The sequence below is a fragment of the Glycine soja genome, chromosome 6 (assembly GCF_004193775.1).
Source record: "Glycine soja cultivar W05 chromosome 6, ASM419377v2, whole genome shotgun sequence".
Taxonomy (NCBI): Eukaryota; Viridiplantae; Streptophyta; class Magnoliopsida; order Fabales; family Fabaceae; genus Glycine; species Glycine soja.
The window spans coordinates 21,057,492-21,079,468 of NC_041007.1; the positions used below are offsets into that span (position 1 = coordinate 21,057,492).

Consider the following 21,977-nt stretch of genomic DNA (forward strand, 5'->3'; position numbering starts at 1 on the left):
GTCAATGTTTGGAAACTTTTGGACTCTAAATTTTATTAACACAATTCATCCCAATTTCACCCAACACAATTCATCGAATTCTTCATGCACTTTATCAGCACCCACAAACCAACAAAGGATGACAAATATTGATTCATTGACGAGTCCCTCTCTCATTGACATTTCGTTGAGCATCTGATGCTCTTGAAAGCGCTGCAATTTTTTTAGGATCTCGTTGCAAAGTCTCGTTGCATAACTAACACATCTCTTATTTGTTCCTAAAAAATTTCACGCTCAGTTGTGCCCACACAACCCTCATAGAACCTCTTGGAATCGCCGACTGCATTGTAATTACGATTTCAGTTCCTGTTACAAGATCAAGATGGAGTGCGAACACATCGCAGATGTTGTTACTATTGTCGGTGGAGAGATCTAGATGAACGGCGTCACGATGTTGACATTGGAACAAGGCTCATTTTCTGTTTTATTTGCATCGTGAGGAGTTATTGGAACAAGGTTCTTTTTTTTATTTTTGCAATTAGTGGCGGTTTTAAACCGTTGGAAAACATATTTTAAACTTTAAATTATAAAACCAAATTTTGGGGGTCAAAAGCCACTACAAATTGCGTATCAAATATTCATATACTAATTGCATATGGAGAAAGGGACTAAAAATGTAAATTTTAATTTGAAAGATTAAAAAAGATAAATCCCTAATTCGAGGGATAAAAATATATTTAAGTTTTTTTTATATTCTGGTTGAATATATCTTACAAATCACTTGAGTCATCCTCCCGATTTTTGAATTCTTGAAATTCTTAATCAACACATGTTATAAGTGCTTAAAATTCCATAAGTTACTGTATTTGGATACATAAATTGAAAAGCACTCCAACAATGTTAAAGTATTTGGGGCCTTGATATACCCAATTAGTCCTGTGCGTTCAGATTAACCTTTTTGAAATTTCACCACGAGTTTTGTCCAAGTGATAACTTTAGAGTCAGTTGAGAAGTGCAAACTTAATTCTATACTTTGGGTTTTTTTTTTAATTGCATACAAGAGTTGATGCAGTGATGCTGTAAAAATTAAGGCACTTGAAATTTTGGTAGTATTATTCTTTTCTATATTTATTTATTTTTTATTTTTCTTAGTCAACTATTACAATATAAAATTTTATTGCATGTGATTTATTCCAATTTCAAATCTCTTTGTCATGTTTAATTACACGTGTATGACCTAAAATTGATCAAAATAATTTACGGTCATTGTATTAGATCCAATGTCCAATGAAATAATCATAATATATTATTTTATAGTATTTAATATAAATTGTCACTAATATTATTTTATAATATTTCAATCAAACAAATCTTAATCAAAAAGTTATTAAATTTATCTAAATGTTTTTATTCATGTCTCTCAATAACTTTTTCTCACTTATTTCTATATTTTTTAAGAATTTTATCTTTTTTTATTGTTGTATTGAAATTAATTGACTACAGTGAAACTTTGGATTATAAGATTAATTTTGAGCCAAAAACTTAATCACACTATAGCAATTTAAATCTAGTGATTGTTTATATCATATAAAAACTTAATATTTGTTTTTTCTTTTAGCTTTTATAAACCATGTTAACAAATGTTACCAAACTTAATTATTATTAAAGTATTTTCTCGTACATTTCTTTTATTGATTTACATTTGAAAAGAATTGTTTCTTTTTGTCATTTTTCTTTAACTCTTTCTGTGATTGAACCCCAACTATATTTTGTTGGATTCGTCCCTTATATCAAGTACATGAATCAACTGATTCAACATTATTCCAACTGATAATTAGTAATCTCATTCAATTCAAATTTTGAGCATATAACTACATTAAATACAAGACACTCCTGCATCTCGCAGAATGCAATCAAGGCCTAAGTCAATATTGCAACTAACTTCGTCCACAACCTTTTTATTTTGGTTTTGTTCTGGCGCGGCATCCTTTTCACACTGGCTGGTTTTTGACGAATTATGCCAAGAACGCAACGCCCAAGGAATCATGAATCATGAATCAAGAAATTCTTAAAGCTATACGGGCTAATGTTCAATTACTTATTCAGTACGAGCCTATCAAATTAAGCGTCTCCGTATTTTTATTTACTTATCTATTTTGTTTTGGTGAAACAATTTTCTCATTTTATAATAAGGGAGTAGTGTCCAAATTCAATTTAAAATCTCAAAACTCCAAATACTTGCGACTAATTCAAACATGATTTGTCATACGTAAGGTCTATCCGCTATCCACCATTTCTTAGAAGTTACAAATTTCTCTTCACTAATCACCATGGACCTATCACTAAACAATGCAAGTATATTATTGGATGGCGAGATTCGGTAAGGTTGGAGTTGAGAATATCAGGGAGGCTAGTCAAACTATAGCTTATAAGCACTCGAACTCTGCTTCAGTATATTCAAAATAAGAAATGTGGCGATAAGTTCACTGATCAATCTATATGGAAAGAAAAGAATATAAATACCCAATTTATGATACATTTAACAAAGAAAGCACAAAGGTTGATCACCTTGAAAACTGAACCCTATGCTATCGATTGTCTTGTCGTTGGATTTTGCCCAAGGAACTCTTAACATATTCTGAAGCCAAGATTTTCATCTTCACAAGAAACACTTGAAACCAAAATCATGATAGTTAACCATGTCTTCCTCTCCCCCTTCCTCTACCCTTTCCTCTTCCCCTTCCCCTTCCCCTTCCTCCTTGCCCCATTTGATGGCTGCTGTCAGAATCCCTTTCATATGCGAACATACTCATCCTAATATCTTGTGCCTTGTCTTCATAAGTACCCCTTCCTACCTGAGCAACTCAGATATAAGATATTATAAGATATTGGACCAGTTATTACAAAGATAGAATCAATGATGAAAAGAAAGAAAAACAAAACAGAATAGTTCAAAAAAATCACGAAGAGGAAGTTTGGTAAAGGGGAAGATTTTAGTTTCCCAGAAATCTGAAGTTGGGAATGTATGCTTCCCATGTTTGGTTTATTATTTAAACAGAATAACAGATTTAGAAAACACAGTTTCCTGGTAATTTGTTTACCTGTTTGTCACAAAATTATTCCCATGAGAGGTAAGAATCTAACTTTCCCAGGTTGGCAACAAATTTTAATGCTCTGAAATTTAATGTGATGAATAATTAAAGTTTCGAGGAAAATTCTGTTAAAACTAAATGTGAAAATCTTTGATTCCCAAGAAACATATATAAATATTCTTCAAAATATTTATTAACTAGTCAAACAAATTTTAGTCATTCATCATGATTCCAGGGCATAAAAAACTTTCCTTCAACCAAACACATCCAAAGACTAGAGTAAGCTACTCACCCGAGAATCTTCAAGGTCTAGTTGATTTTGAAGCTGTCTAGCAAGATGCTCATCACGACTGATATCTAGATCCCAGTCTTTAATAGAAGGCTTTGTCTGGGCCTTTCTGTTTTCATATTCTTCCAGAGTGAATACAACTGGATCTTCTTGTTTCCCCTTGCCCCTATGTTTCCAACCCCTATGATGTCGATCATTCTGACTTGGGTGATTTAACTTCTGAAGTAACTTTTGGGCAGCTGCTTGATTTTGAACAGGAACAGATTCCACAACTGTAAATGGGTCAAACATCAATATCACATTAATACCATCAGAGAGAAAGGGCAACGAATAATTAATAAAAACGGGATTTAGGTGAAAAAGGCATGAATTTTATTCCTATTTTATATTGCTTCTGCAACTTAATTGATCAGTTTATTCCCAAAGTGATGCAGAAAGTCTCATTGCTCATCAAATAAAACATCCAACCAGTGAGTCCCAATTCCAGGGCATTTGTGTATGGGTTTTGATTAAGCTTTGTTTATTATATATATAGACACTCCTTTATAACTTGGCATGTGGCAAGCAAATTTCATTTCAACCAACAAAAATAACAGATGAAAAGAATATCAATTATCAATTCCAGATTGACATTTCCTGTTGTGGACTCAATTTCCGATGCACCTCAAGATAAATGTATCAAATGTATACCAAAAGCACTTGGAAGAAAAATATCACACAAAGGAAGCACCTTCTTTTGGCCTTGTGCCTGAACTACTACTAGCCTTGTCTTCAGCTCTTTCTTGAGGTGGTTTGGATTGTAGATTTGCATCTGCTTTCTGATTAGGGTCTTGCTGGAAATCAGTTGGTCTCAACCCAGCTTCACCAACCACAGCAATTGGCTTACGACTTCTACTAGAGTTATAATCTGCAGTACTTGTTGGTCTCATCTCAGCTTCACCAACCACAGCAACTGGCTTACGGCTTCTGCTAGAGTTATAATCTGCAATACCTATTTGAGATCAGTGTTTTTGTCAACTCCATGCAAACTATTACGAATATTGAACAACAAACAATACATTTGGTGTTTGAAGGTCTGTTGTCACAACACAAATAGGGTATCCATACTCATTCGAGCAATCATTAAGACTAGTAAATTTCACTAACTTCCCTTGAGATTAATGAAACCTGCAAATTACCCAATAGTTTTCCCTTGATGGTTTATTTCAATGAAACCTGCAAATTTCACTAGTTCATGTCTGAATTTTTTTTTTCTCCATATAAGATGGCCTGAAAAAATTTTAATAGGAGGTATCTGTATTACAAAAACTAACAATGTGATTGGTGTAATATTCAAAATTTGAAGGGTTGTTTTTGTAAGTTTTCTAAATATTGGAGGTCAATGTAATTTACTACATCAAGTGGTCCTCACAAATAATAAGTAAAAAATGAAATAGCCTTGATAAGAGGAGACATAATAAACAAATATAACGATGTACTTGTATATCAATTCCAATTCTGTGCTAATAATAAGAATTGTTTGATTATGAGCAATAATGATAAACCAGAATCACAACCAATGTTTAAGAAAAAAGCAGAGCACACATTACACACTGGAAAATAAAAGAGAAAGAAAGACAAAAAAATGTTCCTTTTGACCTGAAGAAGATCCAACCTGCAGCTTCACAAACTGTGGAGGACCACCTGTATCTCGATTCTCTAGCTTTCTTAAAGATGATCGGGAGAATCCAGAATATTTTTGGTTCATCTCCCATTCTTCATAGAGCGATTGAACAACACCTCCTAATACAGTCAATACTTTAGGATTTAAGCAAACAATACCATTGTGAACCGCAACTTTATTTTCCAAACGAATCTGTCCAATGGAAACACAACAACAATATCATAAAAGGAAAAACTGATTAAGAATACACACATACAAGTACAGATTCATAGAACAAACACATAACATCGGAAAGCAATAAATCATGTAATCAATGAGGTATCAGCATGTGTTAGGAATCCTCTGCAATGAACAGTATTAGCTAAGTAGAGAGAAAGAGATAGGGAGAGTTAGGTGTTTGGGTCGAAGAACAGAAGGAATGTTCTTCTGGTTTATTGATCTGCAGAATTACAAATGGAACTCAGAGAAGCCCTCTTCTCTCACACAAGGACACTTCCTTGTTTAACAAACTAAACTCAATGCTGATCCTAACCTAACTATCTCTCGAGGATCTATTTATCCTCCTTCTAACTTCCCTAACTGAATTAACTGCCTCTAACAGTATTAACTGATCTAACAGTTCTTTTAGACCTGTTGGAATTACACACATTGTATGGGTAGTTGTTCCACACATTGAATGGGTAGTTGTTCCAACAAAGAATAGTTATTAATGTACCTAGTTAGTCACATATTCATGTATCTAGGAATTCACATGCATGTACATAGGTACTAGAACTTTATTAATATTCTTGTAAATTTCACATTGTACTTGCTCCCTAAGTCTATATAAATATAGATCAGTTGAGTGGGTTAAGCACTCAAGCATTTCACAACCTTTAGTCTCTTCAATATGGCATCTAGAGCCACCTTGTTTGTTCTTTAAAGGTTTCTGCATCTGGTCAGCAAAACCTAAAGTCTCGTCTTTGTCCCTTTGTCCAAACAGCAACCTCAATATCCAAAAGTCCCTTCCACTGACCTGCCCACTATCCAAGGCCGCCTTGGTCACCCACACCAAAAATCGCTGGCCTCTCCTCTTCCTTCCTAGGTGATCAGTTCTTCAATTAGACAACTTTTTGGCAAGTGCTGAAATGGCTTCAAACTCTCAAAAAACTGATGGTCCTGCCTTCTCTATCTTTGGAGCACCAACAATCACTTCAGAAAAATTGAATGGAAAAAATTATTTAGCATGGTCAGCCTTTGTTGAACTTTGGTTTCTTGGCCAAGGTTATCATGATCATCTAGAGCAATCCTCAAAAAAGATTTCAAAAGACAAACGCGAGCAATGAAAGAAACTTGATTATCAGCTTTGTGCTCTCTTGTGGCAATCTGTTGAGCCAACTATATTGACAAATTTCATAGCCTTCAAAACTTGTTATTCTTTCTGGAAAAAGGCACAAAGTGTTTTTGCTAATGACATTCAACAATTGTATGATGCTGCTCAGAAATTGGCCACTCTTAAACAAACTGATCATGGCATGGTTGCCTATGTTTCAAAAGCCCAATCTACAGCGGAGGAGTTAAAATTATCATTGGAAGCCGATAAACTAGAAGACATAAGACGAAACTTGATAATTTATATATGGTGTTGGTACTACGTGGGATGCATCCAGATTTTGATCATATTTGTGACCAAGTCTTAACTGGCCAAGAAGTTCCTTCTCTAGAGAATTTAATTACCTGGCTCCTTCGAGTCCCCTCACAAAGAATAGGAGAAAATTCAGTTGACAGTATTGAAACTTCTGCCATGGTATCTAATCAAGGGGGACGAGGTGGTCGTGGAAACCGAGGAGGATGAGCTGGAAGAGGAGGTCGCCCTCAATGTTCTTACTGTAAGAGAGTGGACCACACACAAGACACTTGTTATTCTATTCACGGATTCCTCGAAAAATCAGTGAATATTTCAAAGTCTAAAACATTTGAGATAAAGTTTTTGGAGACTGACTATCAAGAGTATCTCCAGCAAAAAGCTGACAAGGAATCTCAAACATCATCTGTGCTATAAGTGGTCATAACTCCACTGCCTTCATTTCCCAATTTGATAATAATCAAAGTCCATGGATAATTGATTTAGGTGCTTTTGATCACATTGCAGGTAATAGTTCTTTATTTTCATCCCTTTCTCCTTCTAAAATTTCCCGTTTCATTACTTGATGGTTCTAGAGTTGCAGCAACAGGAATCGGCCATGTATCACCCACTTCTTCTTTGTCTTTAAACTTTGTTTTGCTTATACCTGGTTGTCCTTTCAATATAATATCTCTTAGTCAGCTTACTCGTTCTCGTAATTGTTCAGTAACATTTGATGCTAACTCCTTTGTCATATAGGAACGTGGTACGGGTCGAACGATTGGGGTATGACATGAAGCCTAATCTTTCTTGGGTTTGTTGTGCTGCCACATCACCAAAGCTCCTTCATGAACGTTTGGGACACCCACATTTATCTAAATTAAAAAGAATGGTTCCGAGTCTTGAAAAAATAAAGGACCTATTTTGTGAGTCATGTCAACTAGGAAAGCATGTTCGTTCTTCTTTTAGGCATGTTGAAAGTCGTGTTGATTTCCCTTTTTCGGTTATTCACTCTGATATATGGGGTCCTAGTCGTGTTTCGTCTATGAGTTATAGATATTTCGTTACTTTCATTGATGAATTTTCTCGATGTACTTGGGTTTTCTTAATGAAAGAACGATTTGAAATTTTATCCATTCTCACTTCTTTTGTTAATGAAATTAAAACTCAGTTTGGTAAGACAATTAAGATCCTTATGAGTGATAATGCGAAAGAATACTTTTCTTCTACTATTTCTTCTTTTTTGTCAATGCAGGACATTCTCCATCAGTCCTCTTGTCCTCATACTCCTCAACAGAATGGCATTGCCGAAAGGAATAATAGGCATCTTGTTGAGATTGCTCAGACATTATTACTTCATGCCAATGTACCTGGCTGGCATTGGGGTGATGCAGTTTTGACAGCCTGTTTTTTGAAAAATCGGATGCCTTCTTCCTCTATTAAAAATAAAATACCACATTCCATTTTGTTTCCTAAAGAACCATTGTTTCATGTTGATCCACATATTTTTGGATGCACCTGTTTTGTTCATAACTTGTCTCCAGGTCTTGATAAGCTTGCTGCTTGAGCCATCAAATGTGTTTTCCTTGGATATTCTAGATTACAAAAAGGTTATCGATGTTACTCTCCTGTTCACAATTGTTATTATATCTCTGCAAATGTAACATTTTTTGAAGAAAAACCATACTTGGTTCCCTCCATGATTGAGTCCAATACTCTTCAAAAAGTTTTTTCTATTCCCTATCTTGGTCCATTGCCTTCTTTGCAAGAATCAAAGTCAACTGTAGATTCTACCATAGATATTCCTGACAATCCTCCACTTGAGCAGACTCAAAGATCACCCATCGTATATCGACATCGTCCTCTAATTCTTGACGCAAAACTTGAAGGTAATGAAAGACCAGCTGAATCATGTCCTACTCCAGCAGACAACTCGACCATGGACCTACCCGAAGAGAATCTTGACTTGCCCATTGCTTTTAGGAAAGGTACTCGGTCTACACGTAATCCTTATCCTATTTATAACTTCTTAAGTTATCATCGTCTCTCTTCTTCGTACCATTCTTTTGTTTCCTCTTTATCTTCTGTTTCTCTTCCTAAAAATCTTTGTGAAGCACTTGATCATCCAGGATGACAACAAGCCATGATTGATAAAATGCAAGCTTTGGAGCATAATGGTACTTGGGAGCTGGTTCCTCTTCCCCCAGGAAAGAAACCTATTGGTTGTCGATGGGTATATGCTATAAAACTTGGGGCCAATGGACAGATTGATCGCCTCAAAGCTCGATTGGTAGCCAAAGGTTATACCCAGATTTATGGCCTAGATTATGGAGATACTTTCTCCCCTGTGGCTAAAATTACTTTTGTTCGACTCTTTCTTGCCATAGCTGCCATCCGTCATTGGTCATTGTATCAGTTGGATATTAAAAATGCATTCCTACATGGGGAATTAGAAGAGGAGATTTATATGGAGCAACCATCGGGATTTGTTGCTCAGGGGGAGTCTAGCTTGATTTGCAAACTTCAGAGGTCTCTTTATGGACTCAAACAATTCCCAAGAGCTTGGTTTGAAAAATTCAGCTCAGTTGTTCAGGCTTTTGGGATGAAACGAAGTGAAGCAGACCATTCAGTTTTTTACTGTTATACCTCATCGAGTAGATGTGTTTACTTGGTGATCTATGTAGATGATATAGTCATCACAGGAAATGACCAAGGAAAAATTGCTCAACTGAAGGAACATTTATTTAGTCATTTTCAGAATAAGGATTTGGAAAAACTTAAATATTTTCTTGGAATTGAAGTTGCTCAGTCAAAAGATGGGATTATCATCTCACAAAGGAAGTATGCGTTAGACATACTTAAAGAAACTGGTATGTCAGATGGTAGACCAATTGATAGTCCCATGGATCAAAAATTGCTACCTAATCAGGGGGAGCCTTATTCTGATCCTGAAAGATATCGGAGATTGGTTGGGAAGCTTATCTACCTCACTATTACAAGGCCAGATATTTCCTTTGCAGTTGGAGTGGTGAGTCAATTCATGCAATCTCCTCATAATGATCATTGGGATGCAGTAATTCAAATTTTGAGATACATTAAAAGGATCCCAGGACAAGGACTACTCTATGAAGACAAAGGAAGCACTCAAATAGTTGAATTTTGCGATGCAGATTGGGCAGGATCACCCATTGATAGGCATTCCACTTCAAGATATTGTGTGTCTATTAAAGGAAATCTTGTCTCATGAAAGAGTAAGAAGCAAAATGTTGTTGCAAGGTCTAGTGCAAAGGCCGAATATAGAGCTATATGGTTGTAGCCACATGTGAGCTCATTTGGATTAAACAACTTCTTCAAGAATTGAAGTTTGGAAATACTCAACAAATGAAGCTATGTTGTGATAATCAGGCAGCCCTACATATAGCTTCTAATCCAGTATTCCATGAGAGAACTAAACATATTAAGATTGATTGTCATTTTGTCCGGGAGATAGTCCTTTCTAAGGAAGTTATTACTAAATTCGTTAGTTCTAATGATCAACTAGCAGACATCTTTACAAAATCTCTAAGGGGACCAAGAATTCAAAAAAAAAATTCAAGCTTGGAGCATTTGACTTATATGCTCCAACTTGAGGGGGAGTGTTGGAATTACACACATTATATGGGTAGTTGTTCCAACAAAGAATAGTTATTAATGTACCTAGTTAGTCACATATTCATGTATCTAGGAATTCACATGCATTTACATAAGTACTAGAATTTCATTAATATCCTTGTAAATTTCACATTGTATTTACTTCCTAAGTCTATATAAATATAGATCAGCTGCGTGGGTTAAGCACTAAAGCATTTCACAACCTCTAGTCTCTTCAATAGGACCCTTGTTGAGTTTTATTCCTCCTCCTATACACTAATAGAGGTCTAGGTTCAGCTTGAGACTGACCTTGATCCTCTTTCCTAACAGCATGCCACATATATTAACCGTAAACCTGATCACTAACCAAGACAAATTTACGATGATCGACAGAATATAACACTACGAACTTGGGGAATGAACCCCTAACCACATGCATAAGGGACGTGACTACAGCTTCCGCTAATATAAGAATCTCTTAGAAATAAACAAACAGACCCTATGTAATGCATTCAGTCACAAAGTCACAATCATAAAGGTAGACGCAGTTGCAGCAATACATATAGTAAAAATGGGATTACCTTAGTACCCGGAACCACATTGTCGGGTATAGAAGGAATGTGAGAATATTCCACAGCAGTTATTTCGTAGTGACCATCAGTGAGACACAATCTGAGAACTCTCCTATCACCTGAGTTTTTCAAAAACTCATCCACACTGCTCTTAGATATGTCCCTCACTGAACTTATCTGCTAAAACCAACAAAACCCAATCATCCTTCCATTCAATTTTTCAAATAAATAAATACAAGCCACAACACCAACCCTTAAGTTTAACCCCGTTTATCAAACTACTCAGAAACTGAATTGCATCAAAGAGGAATGCTAGCGACACTCTGTCTGACACTCCTTATGTGATTGACTGAAATTTTCTAAAGTCACTAATTTTGGCAGTCCCATTTTAGAAGTGAGACCCATCGAAATTGACGATTTTATAAAACTACTCAGAAACAGAATTGCATCAGAGAAGAATGCTAGCGACACTCCCACACTGGCTATGTGATTGACTGAAATTTTCGGGAAATCACTCTTGGTGGGTCCCATTTAAGAAGTAAGAGCCACCAAAATTGATGATTTCCAACAAATTTCAGTCAATCACGCAAGAATGATTAGAAAGAAAGTGTCAGAGAGAGATGATGTCGATAGCATTCCCCCAACAACAAAATAACAAAAAAAAATTTAAAAAAAAAAATTGCCTGAAGGACTTTGGGGCCGTGAAGGAAAGTGGAAGCGTTGCGAAGAAGAGAGGGTTGGGGCAAGGACTTGGCGGCGATGGATCTGAGGTCGGAATTGAGGAGCTCTGACTCAACAGAATCTACCAATTTGGAACGGTCATCAGCGAGTGCGGATTGAATGTCGATGATGGCCTTCAATCGGTCCGTATCTTCCAAACACCAACCTCGTTTTCTTAGGGTTTCTAACACCATTCCTCCTGAGTCCCAACCACGCGAATTCTCTTCCATCATCTCTGCGTGTGTGTTCGACTTCAACTGTGTGCTCGAGTTTCAACCAGTAGCGCAAGGCACAACCTTTCAAAAAACCCCAATGCTATTTGGACTTGGGTTTCGATTTTAGGATATTGGGCTCACCTTAATAGTCCACAATTTGTTTGTTTTTTTATGCAAGTCTAGTTTGTTTTAAAAGAAATAGAGTGAAAATAAGAAGAAATAAATAGTAAATTGACGTGAGATTCACATTTTTTATATTTTATTTTAATTCAAAATTTTTACCTCAATTTATTTTTTTGTATTATTTTCTACTCTATCGAACGATGGACTGGTAATGTTGAACTAAAATAAAATGGGCAATTGCTAAATTTACCTTCCTAAATTAATGAGAATGCATCCTTTTTAAATGTTTATTTTTTCAGAAATACCCTACTTATTAAATCTACCTCCCTAATGCCTAAAAACCTCCCTTTTATACTTTTGATATTTTTTCCAGCAGTGGTCATCTATCGGAAGCTGATGCAATTTTCTAGCATGAGAACCTTTACGTATAGTATTAATTAAAAGGGAAAATTTGAGGATGCAAATGTCACTTTGTCGCACCTCAGGCAGGGATGTCAATCTTTCTAGGAGGGGCTTGCACTTGAGGGGCACTGGTTATATGGATTTGGGGAGGTTCATAATTAACCTAAAATAGGTGATGTTGATAGGGTTGAGTGATGAAGACCAACATGGTTATTATAATTATTCTTCCTATTGTTATTGTTATTATTTCTGCAAGGAGTGAAAGAAACTCTAATAGAAATTGGAGGGAAAACTCAGTTTCTGGAATGATCTTCTCATACATCAAACTGAATGCTTACAAGATTAACTATATACACAAGCTAAATTAGAGTTAGTTGTAACTAACTATAAAACTAACCAAAAATAGAAAGTTAACAACTAAGTTAACATAATTATTTGGTAGAACTTGTCTAATCCTAATACCCCGTCTCAAGGTGGGCAATGTATATTAACAAGGCCCAACTTGCACACATTTTGCTTGAAAGGATTAGGATACAAGGCCTTAGTGAACACATGCTAGTTGACATTCAGAAGGAACATGGGACAATAGAATGAGGCCTTCTTGAATCTTGATACATATCAAATGACAATCTACTTCAATATGCTTAGCTCTCTCATGAAAGGAGGGATTCTTGGCAAGCTGAATTGTAGACTCGCTATCAAAAAAAGTGCAAAAAGGATCAGGAATAGGAAGATGAAGATCATCACAAAGGTACTTCAGCCACTGTAATTCACAAGCAAGAGAAGCAAGAGCTCTATACTCAACTTCAGTAGAACTCCTAGAAATTGTGGTTTGTTTCTTAGCTTTTCAAGAGATCAAGGATTTGCCAAGAAAAATACAATAATCAGTGACTGATTTTTTGCTAATTGGGCATGTTGCCTAATCTAAATTAGAGAAGGCTTGGATCTTCAAGTCATTATCAACAGAATAGAACAAGCCTAAGCCTGGAGATCCCTTCAAACATCTCAAAATCCTTAAAGCAGCTTGTAGGTGAGGAGTTATGGGCTTAGAAATAAATTGACTAACTTGCTGAACAACAAAAGCAATGTTTGGTCGAGTATCGGTTAAGTAAATGAGTCTTCGAATAAGTCTCCTAAAAGAAGTGGCATCTTCTAGAAGATCTCCTTCATCATAATTCAATATAACAGAAGCATTAGCATGAGAATTTGGCTGGCTTGCAACCAGTAAGACCAAATTCTGAAAGGATTTCCAAACAATACTTCCTTTGATTAAGAACCAAACCAGCCTAAGATCTTGCAACCTCAAAGCCTAAGAAAAACTTCAAATCACCCAGATCTTTAATGTGAAATTGATCATGAAGTTGTTGTTTGACTAAATTGATTTAAGCTAAATTATTTCCAATAAGTACAACATCATCAACATAAACTAATAATGTTGTAAAATAAGAAGCAGTTTGTTTGACAAACAAGGAATAGTTTGAAGTACTCTGAACATAACCGAGTTGAAGGAGAGCAGAAGACAACTTCTGATTCCACTGTCTACTAGCTTGCTTTAATCCATACAATGATTTCTGCAATTTACATACAAGGCTAGGATCAGAAATGTGCATGCCAGGTGGAGGTTTCATGTAAACCTCCTCATGGATGTCTCCATGTAGAAAGACATTATCCACGTGAAGCTGCTGAAGATACCAATTGTTGGCAACAACAACAGACAAAAGAAACCGCACAGTAGTCAACTTGGCAACTGGTGAAAAGGTTTCAAAAAAATCAACCCCCTCTGTTTGTGTAAAACCCTGAGCCACCAGCCTAGCTTTGTATCTCTCCAAAGTACCATCTGCCTTATATTTAACTTAGTAAACCCATCTACAAGCCACAAGAGGCTTGCCTGAAGGAAGCTTAACCAAAGACCATGTTCTATTAGCCCGAAGAGCCTGTAGTTTTGTCATCATAGCCTCTCTCCAACAATCAAATTTGTTTGCCTCTTTAAAGGAATGAGGCTCAGGATGAGCAAAGATGGACACGCAAAAAGAAGTATGATCAGCATAACACTTAAAATAAGAAAGAAAGGATTGCAAAGGATAAGGAGTTGTAAAATGAGGAGAAGAATAAGAAGAAATAGTGTCACAATAGTAATCAGAAAAATAACCAGGAGGTGTTTTGAGTCTAGTAGAGAATCTGACAGGATCTGCAATGATTGGAAATATGTCATTATTAGAAACAAATTCAGTAGAATAATTGGACAAAGGTTCTAGTACTTGATTCTGATTAGATAAATGTTGATGAAAATCTTGAGTTTAAGTAGAAATATCAACATCAACAAGAGAGTCAAAATTGGAAAAATCAGAAGAAACACCATTGAAAGTACCAATGTTGGTAATAGTAAAAGGAAAAAATTTCTCATAAAAGATCACATTTCTTGAAACAAGAAAAGAATGAGAGTGGAGATTAAAAAGAAGATAGCTTTTTGTACCAGTCTTGTAGCCAAGAAAAATGCATTTGGAAGCCCTTTTATCAAATTTAGTTCTGCCTGAATCCAAAGTATGTGCAAAAGCCAGACAACCAAAAGTTATGAGGTTTGAAAAATCAAGTTTAGAACCAAAAACAAGTTGAAAAGGGCATTTGTTATGATTTAAAAAGGAGGATGGCAGCCTATTGATAATATAAATAGCATGTCTAATAGCATAAGACCAAAAATGAATAGGGACTTTAGATTAAAACAACAAAGCACGACCAACATTTAAAAGATGCTGATGTTTTCTCTCAGCAATGCCATTCTGCTGAGGAGTCTCAAGACAAGATGTCTCATGAAAGATTCCATGTGTGGCAAAAAAAATCTATTAAAAAGAACTCCCTACCATTATCTAATCTTAATTTCTTCAATTTTACTGAAAATTGGTTCTAAATGAGGAGAATAAAGTTTGGAAGCACAATTTTAACCTCAGCTTTAGTTTTTAGTAAGTAGATTCAAGTGAATATACTAAAGTCATCAACAACTGTTAAGAAAAATCGATGGCCTTCAAAAGAGGGAATAGAATAAGGGCCCCAAATATCAACATGAATTAATTCAAAAAACTTTGAGCTAATAGTGGTACTGATTGGAAAGGATAATTTCTTTTGCTTAGCATAATGACAAGTATCACAAGGATGAAAAGAATCAAAAGAAATTTCATTATATTGAGAACATAACTGGTGCAACACTTTATTTGAAGTATGGCCTAGCCTAGAGTGCCATAACATGGAACTATCAGTAGAATATACAATAGAATCTTTAGAAAAAGAAAAAGAATTCAAATCATTGAAATCCTACAGATGAAAGAGACCATGATGTTGCTTAGCTACTCCAATCATCTTGAAGTTGGAGGTCTGCACAATTAGACAAATGAATTTACAGAAAATGACTAAGCAATCAATAGTGCTAAGAAGCTTTGAAATGGAAACAAGGTGAATAGAGAAATGGGGAACATACTAAACATTCTTTAAAAGCAAATCACCTAACTGAATGTCACCAGCAAAAGATGCAGTAACGGAACTATTGTTAGGAAGTCGAACATGAATAAGTTTGATCTTCTTAAGAAATTAAAAAGAAGATTTATCAGGACATATGTGGTCTGTGGCACCACTATCAAGAATCCAAATAGAAGAGACAATACCTAACTGATTAACCACAAAATGTTGAATGTGATTAACAAAAGTAGAAGAGTCCTTGATCGACTGAAGAAGGGCTATGATGGCATTGTATTGATCTTTGGACAAACGAAACAGGTCTCGACTGGAACTGTCCTCCAAGAAACCATGTTGTGAAGCTGTATCAAAATCCGCTTCAGCCAAGCTAGCAAAAGATTTGAAATTTGAAGAACCCCCTTTACCACGGTTTCTATATCCAGCAGGAAATCCATGCTTGAAAAAACATTCTCGACAATATGATTAGTTTTTCCACAATAAGTGCAAAGCTTATTGCCTTTAGATCCTTTACCAGAATTACCAGGAATCTTGTTATGATTGGAAAAAATCTTACTGAAGAAGGTGGAATTGTCACTGTTTTTAACAATGGAAAAAGCAACAGTATCAATAGGTGATTGAGAACTAGATTCACCAATAAATTCTCTTTCATGTTGAAGCACAAGAGAAAAGGTTTTAACTAGAGAAGGCATGGGTTTCATAAGCATGACTTGAGACCAAACTAGTGCATACATATCATTAAGATCACACAAAAAACGAATTACACAGTCATCTTCACGTTCTTTCTTAAGTTTAGGAATAAGCCCACAAGAACAGATACTAGAACATGTACATAGCAAAAAAACATCGATACAATTCCAGTTCTTTCCACAGAATATTCAGATGAGTATAATACTCAAAAATGTTGGAATTACCTTGCTTACAACTCTGGATTTGATCTTGAAGATCAGCAATGCGAAACTTGTCAGAATGCAAAAAATGATCCTTGAGATCTTTCCAAATTTCAAATGTCAATTCCATCCACATCACAGATTGCTTGATTGAAGGACTCATCGAATGAGTGAGCCATGACATCACCATGTGAATGCAACGCCTCCAAGCTTCATGCATTGGATCTGTTGATGGAGGAAAGGGAAGTGTGCCAAAGAGGAAATGCTTTTTGTTCTTGGATTCAAGTGCCACAATCATATCATGTTCCCATTGACGAAAGTTGCTTTCGATCAACGGTGGAAAAACAAGAACAATGACAGGATTCTCTTCGAGATGAAGAAAATAGGGATTGGTAGGGTTGACAAGGTGATTGGAAGTTGAGTGCTGATTGTTAACAGCCATGGTTGATCAAAAAGAAGAAGACAAGAAGGATCGAAAAAGGAAACTAAATCTCAGATAGAGAAAAGAGGAAGAATGATGAACAAAGATAGTTTCGTGTACAAGATGATACCATGAAAGAAACTCTAACAGAAATTGGAGGAAAAACTCAATTTCTGGAATGACCTTCTCATACATCAAACTGAATGTTTACAAGTTAAACTAGAATTAGTTGTAACTAACCAAAAATAAAAAGTTAGCAACTAAGCTACCAAAAATAGAAAGTTAACAACTAAGCTAACATAATTAGTTAGTAGAACTTGTCTAATCCTAATAAGGACTAAAAAATGGATTTGGATCCTCTCCTTTTTGCTTGTGATAGGAGAGGTCATGTTTGATGAATTTGACCGTCCATTATTTATGAAATTTTATCAACAACTGAAATCATGACTTGCATGATCGGAGACGAGAAGCAAATTTCTACATGAGAGTGCCATGAGAGGTAAAGAATCTGGTTGTAGTTCAGTTGAAAAGCTTGTGGAGAAGAATCTGGATTCGATCCTCACAAAATACATCTTTGGATAAGGACAAAGAGTTTAATTATGACCAAGTCTTGAAGTGAGAGTTAAGTCCCGGTAACTAGCCCAAAAGACCAAAATTTATAGGAATACTTCAAGGTCTTATTGAAAGACCAAAAATCCTAATTATAGTAGTTAAAAAAATTTAAGCAAGTGATTGGAAATCTTACTACTTATTCAAGCTTAATTAGCCAACCTGATAATTCATGCATGATGTAGATTGCACTATATAAGTAAACTATTTTGGTTGAATAATAAGAGTTGGGCAGAAGAAAGAAATGCAAAATAAATCAATATGTATACTTTTGGCTGATAAAGGAAATAGGTCACATGTGCATATTAACAAAATTATATTGAACTTACAGTTCGAATAATGTCAACTTATGGCCAATTCCATATAATTGAGCTCGTGAGTTTATGTTGGACTGTTGGCCATTGGCAATAGAAATAATGTTCATCCTGTGAATAATCACATCAGTATCTTCAGGAAAAAAAAAAGTCATTTGTAGTCACAAATTTAGAAAGTATATGTTGATTGGTAACTTATCATGGTCATAGCTTTTCTATGAGGTGCACATGGAAGAACCAAAGAAATTATCAAAAGGTAAGTTGTAGAGGTGGTCCTCTTTCCTGGAGAGATCTCAAGTTGACAAAAAATGGAATCGACATATACAATAAGATGATGATCCACGTGCACGGTACATGCAATATTAATTTCAAATTGGATATGTTCTTCTATTTAGTTAACCCCACTTTTAATTAAGTAAAATATCAATGTTATATGTAATGGGATTTTCTACGTTGTTTTTATGATGGGTTAGGTGGCAACTTTATCAAATTGCATGGGAGTATTGTATTTGGTTACTTGCTCATATCTTGTAATTATTATTTTCCTCTTGGTTCGGGCTCATCTTGTAGCCAAACTTATATCAACATATTCCTTTTTGTTTATTAAAAAAAAAAAAAGCTTGTTGACAGCCTGAGAATCATTGAAAAAATAGAAAACCACACTTGGGGTTGGTTCAATTAACCTTAAGTTTTCTCTAAAAGTGTTTCTTCTAATTAGTGCTATAATTAAGCTTGGATGAGTTGTTGGGTACAAATTGGGTTAGAAGCAACACTAAAATCTGCACAAGTAGAGAGCCAATTATGATATTTGCTTTAGTGAGCTTATTTCTAGCTGGCGGAGCATAGTCTAGCCAACCAAAACTGTTATTCTTTCTAACCAAGAATAAGCCAACAAATTTAGCCATAAATAATACATAATGGAAATAAGATTAAATTTAATTAAAATAGGAGTACTTGATTAAATTTAATTTGTAGTTGACACATTGCGTAAGATCTGCAGAGTCCCATATGGAGCTTGGGGACATAATTTGAGAATCATATACGTACAAGCTAAGTAGTATGTCTTCTTATTTCCTTTTAACATGTGCACGAAATGAAAGGACCGTGCATAGACCCTTGGACGACTGAGAAAAGCAGTTTCCTTCTGGAACCTTCAAAGAAAGAAGGAGGGGCAATAGCTTTTCAAAAGCACAACGAAAGTTGCTGATGCTAATAGGGAAAGTTAATTGGCTTTATAATAAGGAAGTTAATTCTTTCGATTTGATTTATATTTATCCATAGAAATTAAACGCAAGATTTATAATACTCACACACCCATGCTTAACCAATTAAATTAAATATCCTTAATCTTTCGATTTGATTTATGTATAACTAAAATGAAATACATGTTTCAATGTCCTACATAAAACATGGAGCGTGTGCCTGTTAGCCCGTATATATATTATAGCAGTGACACTATCCCAATGATAATTATTATTGCCTATGGCAGATAAGAAAAAAAAATCTATCATATAATATCATTAAGATTTTTTTTTTTTAATTTTTCCTGACCTGTGTCTGTGATTGATTCAGTTGCTTTTATTCAAATATTTCTGATCCGGGGACCATTTCCATGGGAAACTGATTGTTGGGTGGTGAAAGATTTCTGCACGACAATGTTTTGTTATCCGCGATTTAACTTAATTTCAATTATTAAAGACTCGTTTTATGTTTTTTTTAAGTAATTTTATTGTATAATATTCATATATTTAATATTTTAGAAAATACTAAAATATTTTTAAGTTTTTATTTTTCTAAAACTTTATGATTATTACAATTTTTTAATCATGTCTTTCAATTAAAAAAAAATATTTTTTCTTTAATAAAATACAAACAAATAAACCTTAAGTCTCCCCAAAGTTTAAATTCCTTTCACTGGAAGGCTGAAATGATAATGTACTCATAAGTCATAACATAAAACTCGCCTCCATCAATCTAAAATATTCAACTGTCGCGTGAAGATTTGTTAATAATTTTATAGGGTAACTTATGGTTTTTGTTCTTAAATTTTTTATTTATGGTTTTGATCCCTTTTTTTTTTTCATCTAATGTTTTAGTCATTTTTTGTTAATGTTGGCAGTTAAGTGATGAACTTGGACAAAATTTTAAAAGGAATAAAATATTAAACGAAAAAAAAGTTCGAAGATGTTTAGATCGATCGTCAAAAAGTTTAAGAGCCAACATCGTAAATTACAAAAAATTTAAAAACAAAAAACACAATTTATCCAATTTTATATTTAAGAATGAATACATAACTAAAACAGTTTGATTTTTATACACCTTTATACTATCAAATGTCAAATAATTAAAAAAATAAGATTCAAATATGTTTTTAGTTGTTTAAATTTGATCATTTTCTTTTTAGTTGTGTGAGTCAAACATGAAATAAAATATCCACAGTTTTTTTATAACTTTTAACTACCAAAATTTGATTTTTTATTTTATATTTTAAAATACAAGTGGTGATTAAGAATTGTCATCAAGGTTATCAAACTCAAAAATTTACGCAGACTCGTGAGAGTTTTATAGACTCGACTCGTAGACTCATAAGAGTCTACCTCATATAAAAATAATAACAAAATATCTATAAATAATATACTAATTAAATATTTCAACAATATAATAAAGCAAAATAGTAAATCATAAAGTTTAAAATATTTAAATAATCAAGTCTAGTAATAATGCATCACTACTAAACAATAACTTGTAGAGGTTATAGTAGTGGTAGATTATTCTCACCGAGGATTTGATGTTATTAGATAACAAGAGTTTGATATTATTAAATGTGAAAATTTTGTATTTGAGAATAACACGTTAAATAAAGGTATATTGAATACTAAACAAAAAACAATAAGAAATGACTTACATTTTGGTCTAGTTTTTTTTTAACTTGTTATCTCGTTGACTCGATAGTAAACTCGAGAGTTTACCGAGTTTACTTAGAATTTATCCAGAGTCTACTAAAAAAAGAGTTTACTCAAGAGTCAACTCACAGAGGACAGGTAGACTCGTAAACTCGTAACAGTTAGCGAGTTCACTCGAGAATTTGATAACCATGATTATCATAATCAAGTCAAATCAGTAAATAAATTAAAAATCAATTAACTACTTTAAAATATAAAATAGATTTTGTTATTGACTAGATTCTTAGTTTTATATCATCAAGAAATCGTACTTTAAACTATAATATCAAAGAACATATTTTAGCAGTAAAAAATGTTAAAAATTATGAATATTTTATTTCTTATTTGGCCCACACTTTGCATAATCATTAAAAAGAGCATTTTACATATTTCATGAACTAAAAACATAACTTTAAATTTGGAAGACTAAAAATAAGATGACTCGGATTTGAGATACTAAATATATATATATATATATATATATAATTTTTAAAATCATTGTTTTAAAAATCATCAATCTTGTTATAATCTATGATAAAATAATGGTGTGAAAAATATTTATCCTATCAATGTATTTAGGTTAAATTACTCATTTGATACCTATAGTTTCACGATTCTTACATTTTTAGTTCATATAGTTTGAAAGTGGTTTTTTTAGCCCCTATAGTTTAGATTTTAATTCTCTTTTAGTTCATATAGTTTCAAAGTGTTATTTTTAGTCCTTATAGTTTGTATTTTAATTTTCATTTAATCCCTATAGTTTGAAAGTGATATTTTTAATCCCTATAATTTCTATTTCAATTATCTTTTAGTCCTTACTACAAAAAAAATATATAAAAATAATTAACTGTAAATTACTTATAAATTATCAACTATTTTTTTATTACAAATTATGTTGCGATTAGTTACGAATTACTTGTTAATATTTTTGTAGTTAATTGTAATTGATAATACTACTCATATTTTGATGGTAAAGACTAAAAGGGAATTAAAATATAAAGTATAGGAACTAAAAAGACCACTTTTAAATTATAGTGACTAAAAGGAAATT

At 33.9% G+C, this 21,977-nt stretch overlaps 1 protein-coding gene across 2 annotated transcripts; it reads right to left on the reverse strand.

The window, feature by feature from the left end:
• Positions 1-2,399: 2,399 nt before the first annotated feature.
• LOC114416684 (tudor domain-containing protein 3) lies at positions 2,400-11,874 on the reverse strand. 2 transcript variants are annotated; one of them, XM_028381645.1, is made up of 6 exons: positions 11,512-11,874; positions 10,838-11,005; positions 4,999-5,215; positions 4,091-4,351; positions 3,364-3,632; positions 2,400-2,834 (listed from the first exon to the last, which is right to left on the reverse strand). In XM_028381645.1, exons 1-6 carry the CDS (start codon positions 11,779-11,781, stop codon positions 2,673-2,675), a joined length of 1,347 nt encoding a protein of 448 aa, XP_028237446.1. In that variant the 5' UTR covers positions 11,782-11,874; the 3' UTR covers positions 2,400-2,672. The 2 variants fall into 2 exon arrangements, with proteins under 2 accessions (XP_028237446.1, XP_028237447.1); XM_028381646.1 differs by having other exon boundaries at positions 4,091-4,342; positions 11,512-11,873.
• Between the last annotated feature and the right edge of the window lie 10,103 nt (positions 11,875-21,977).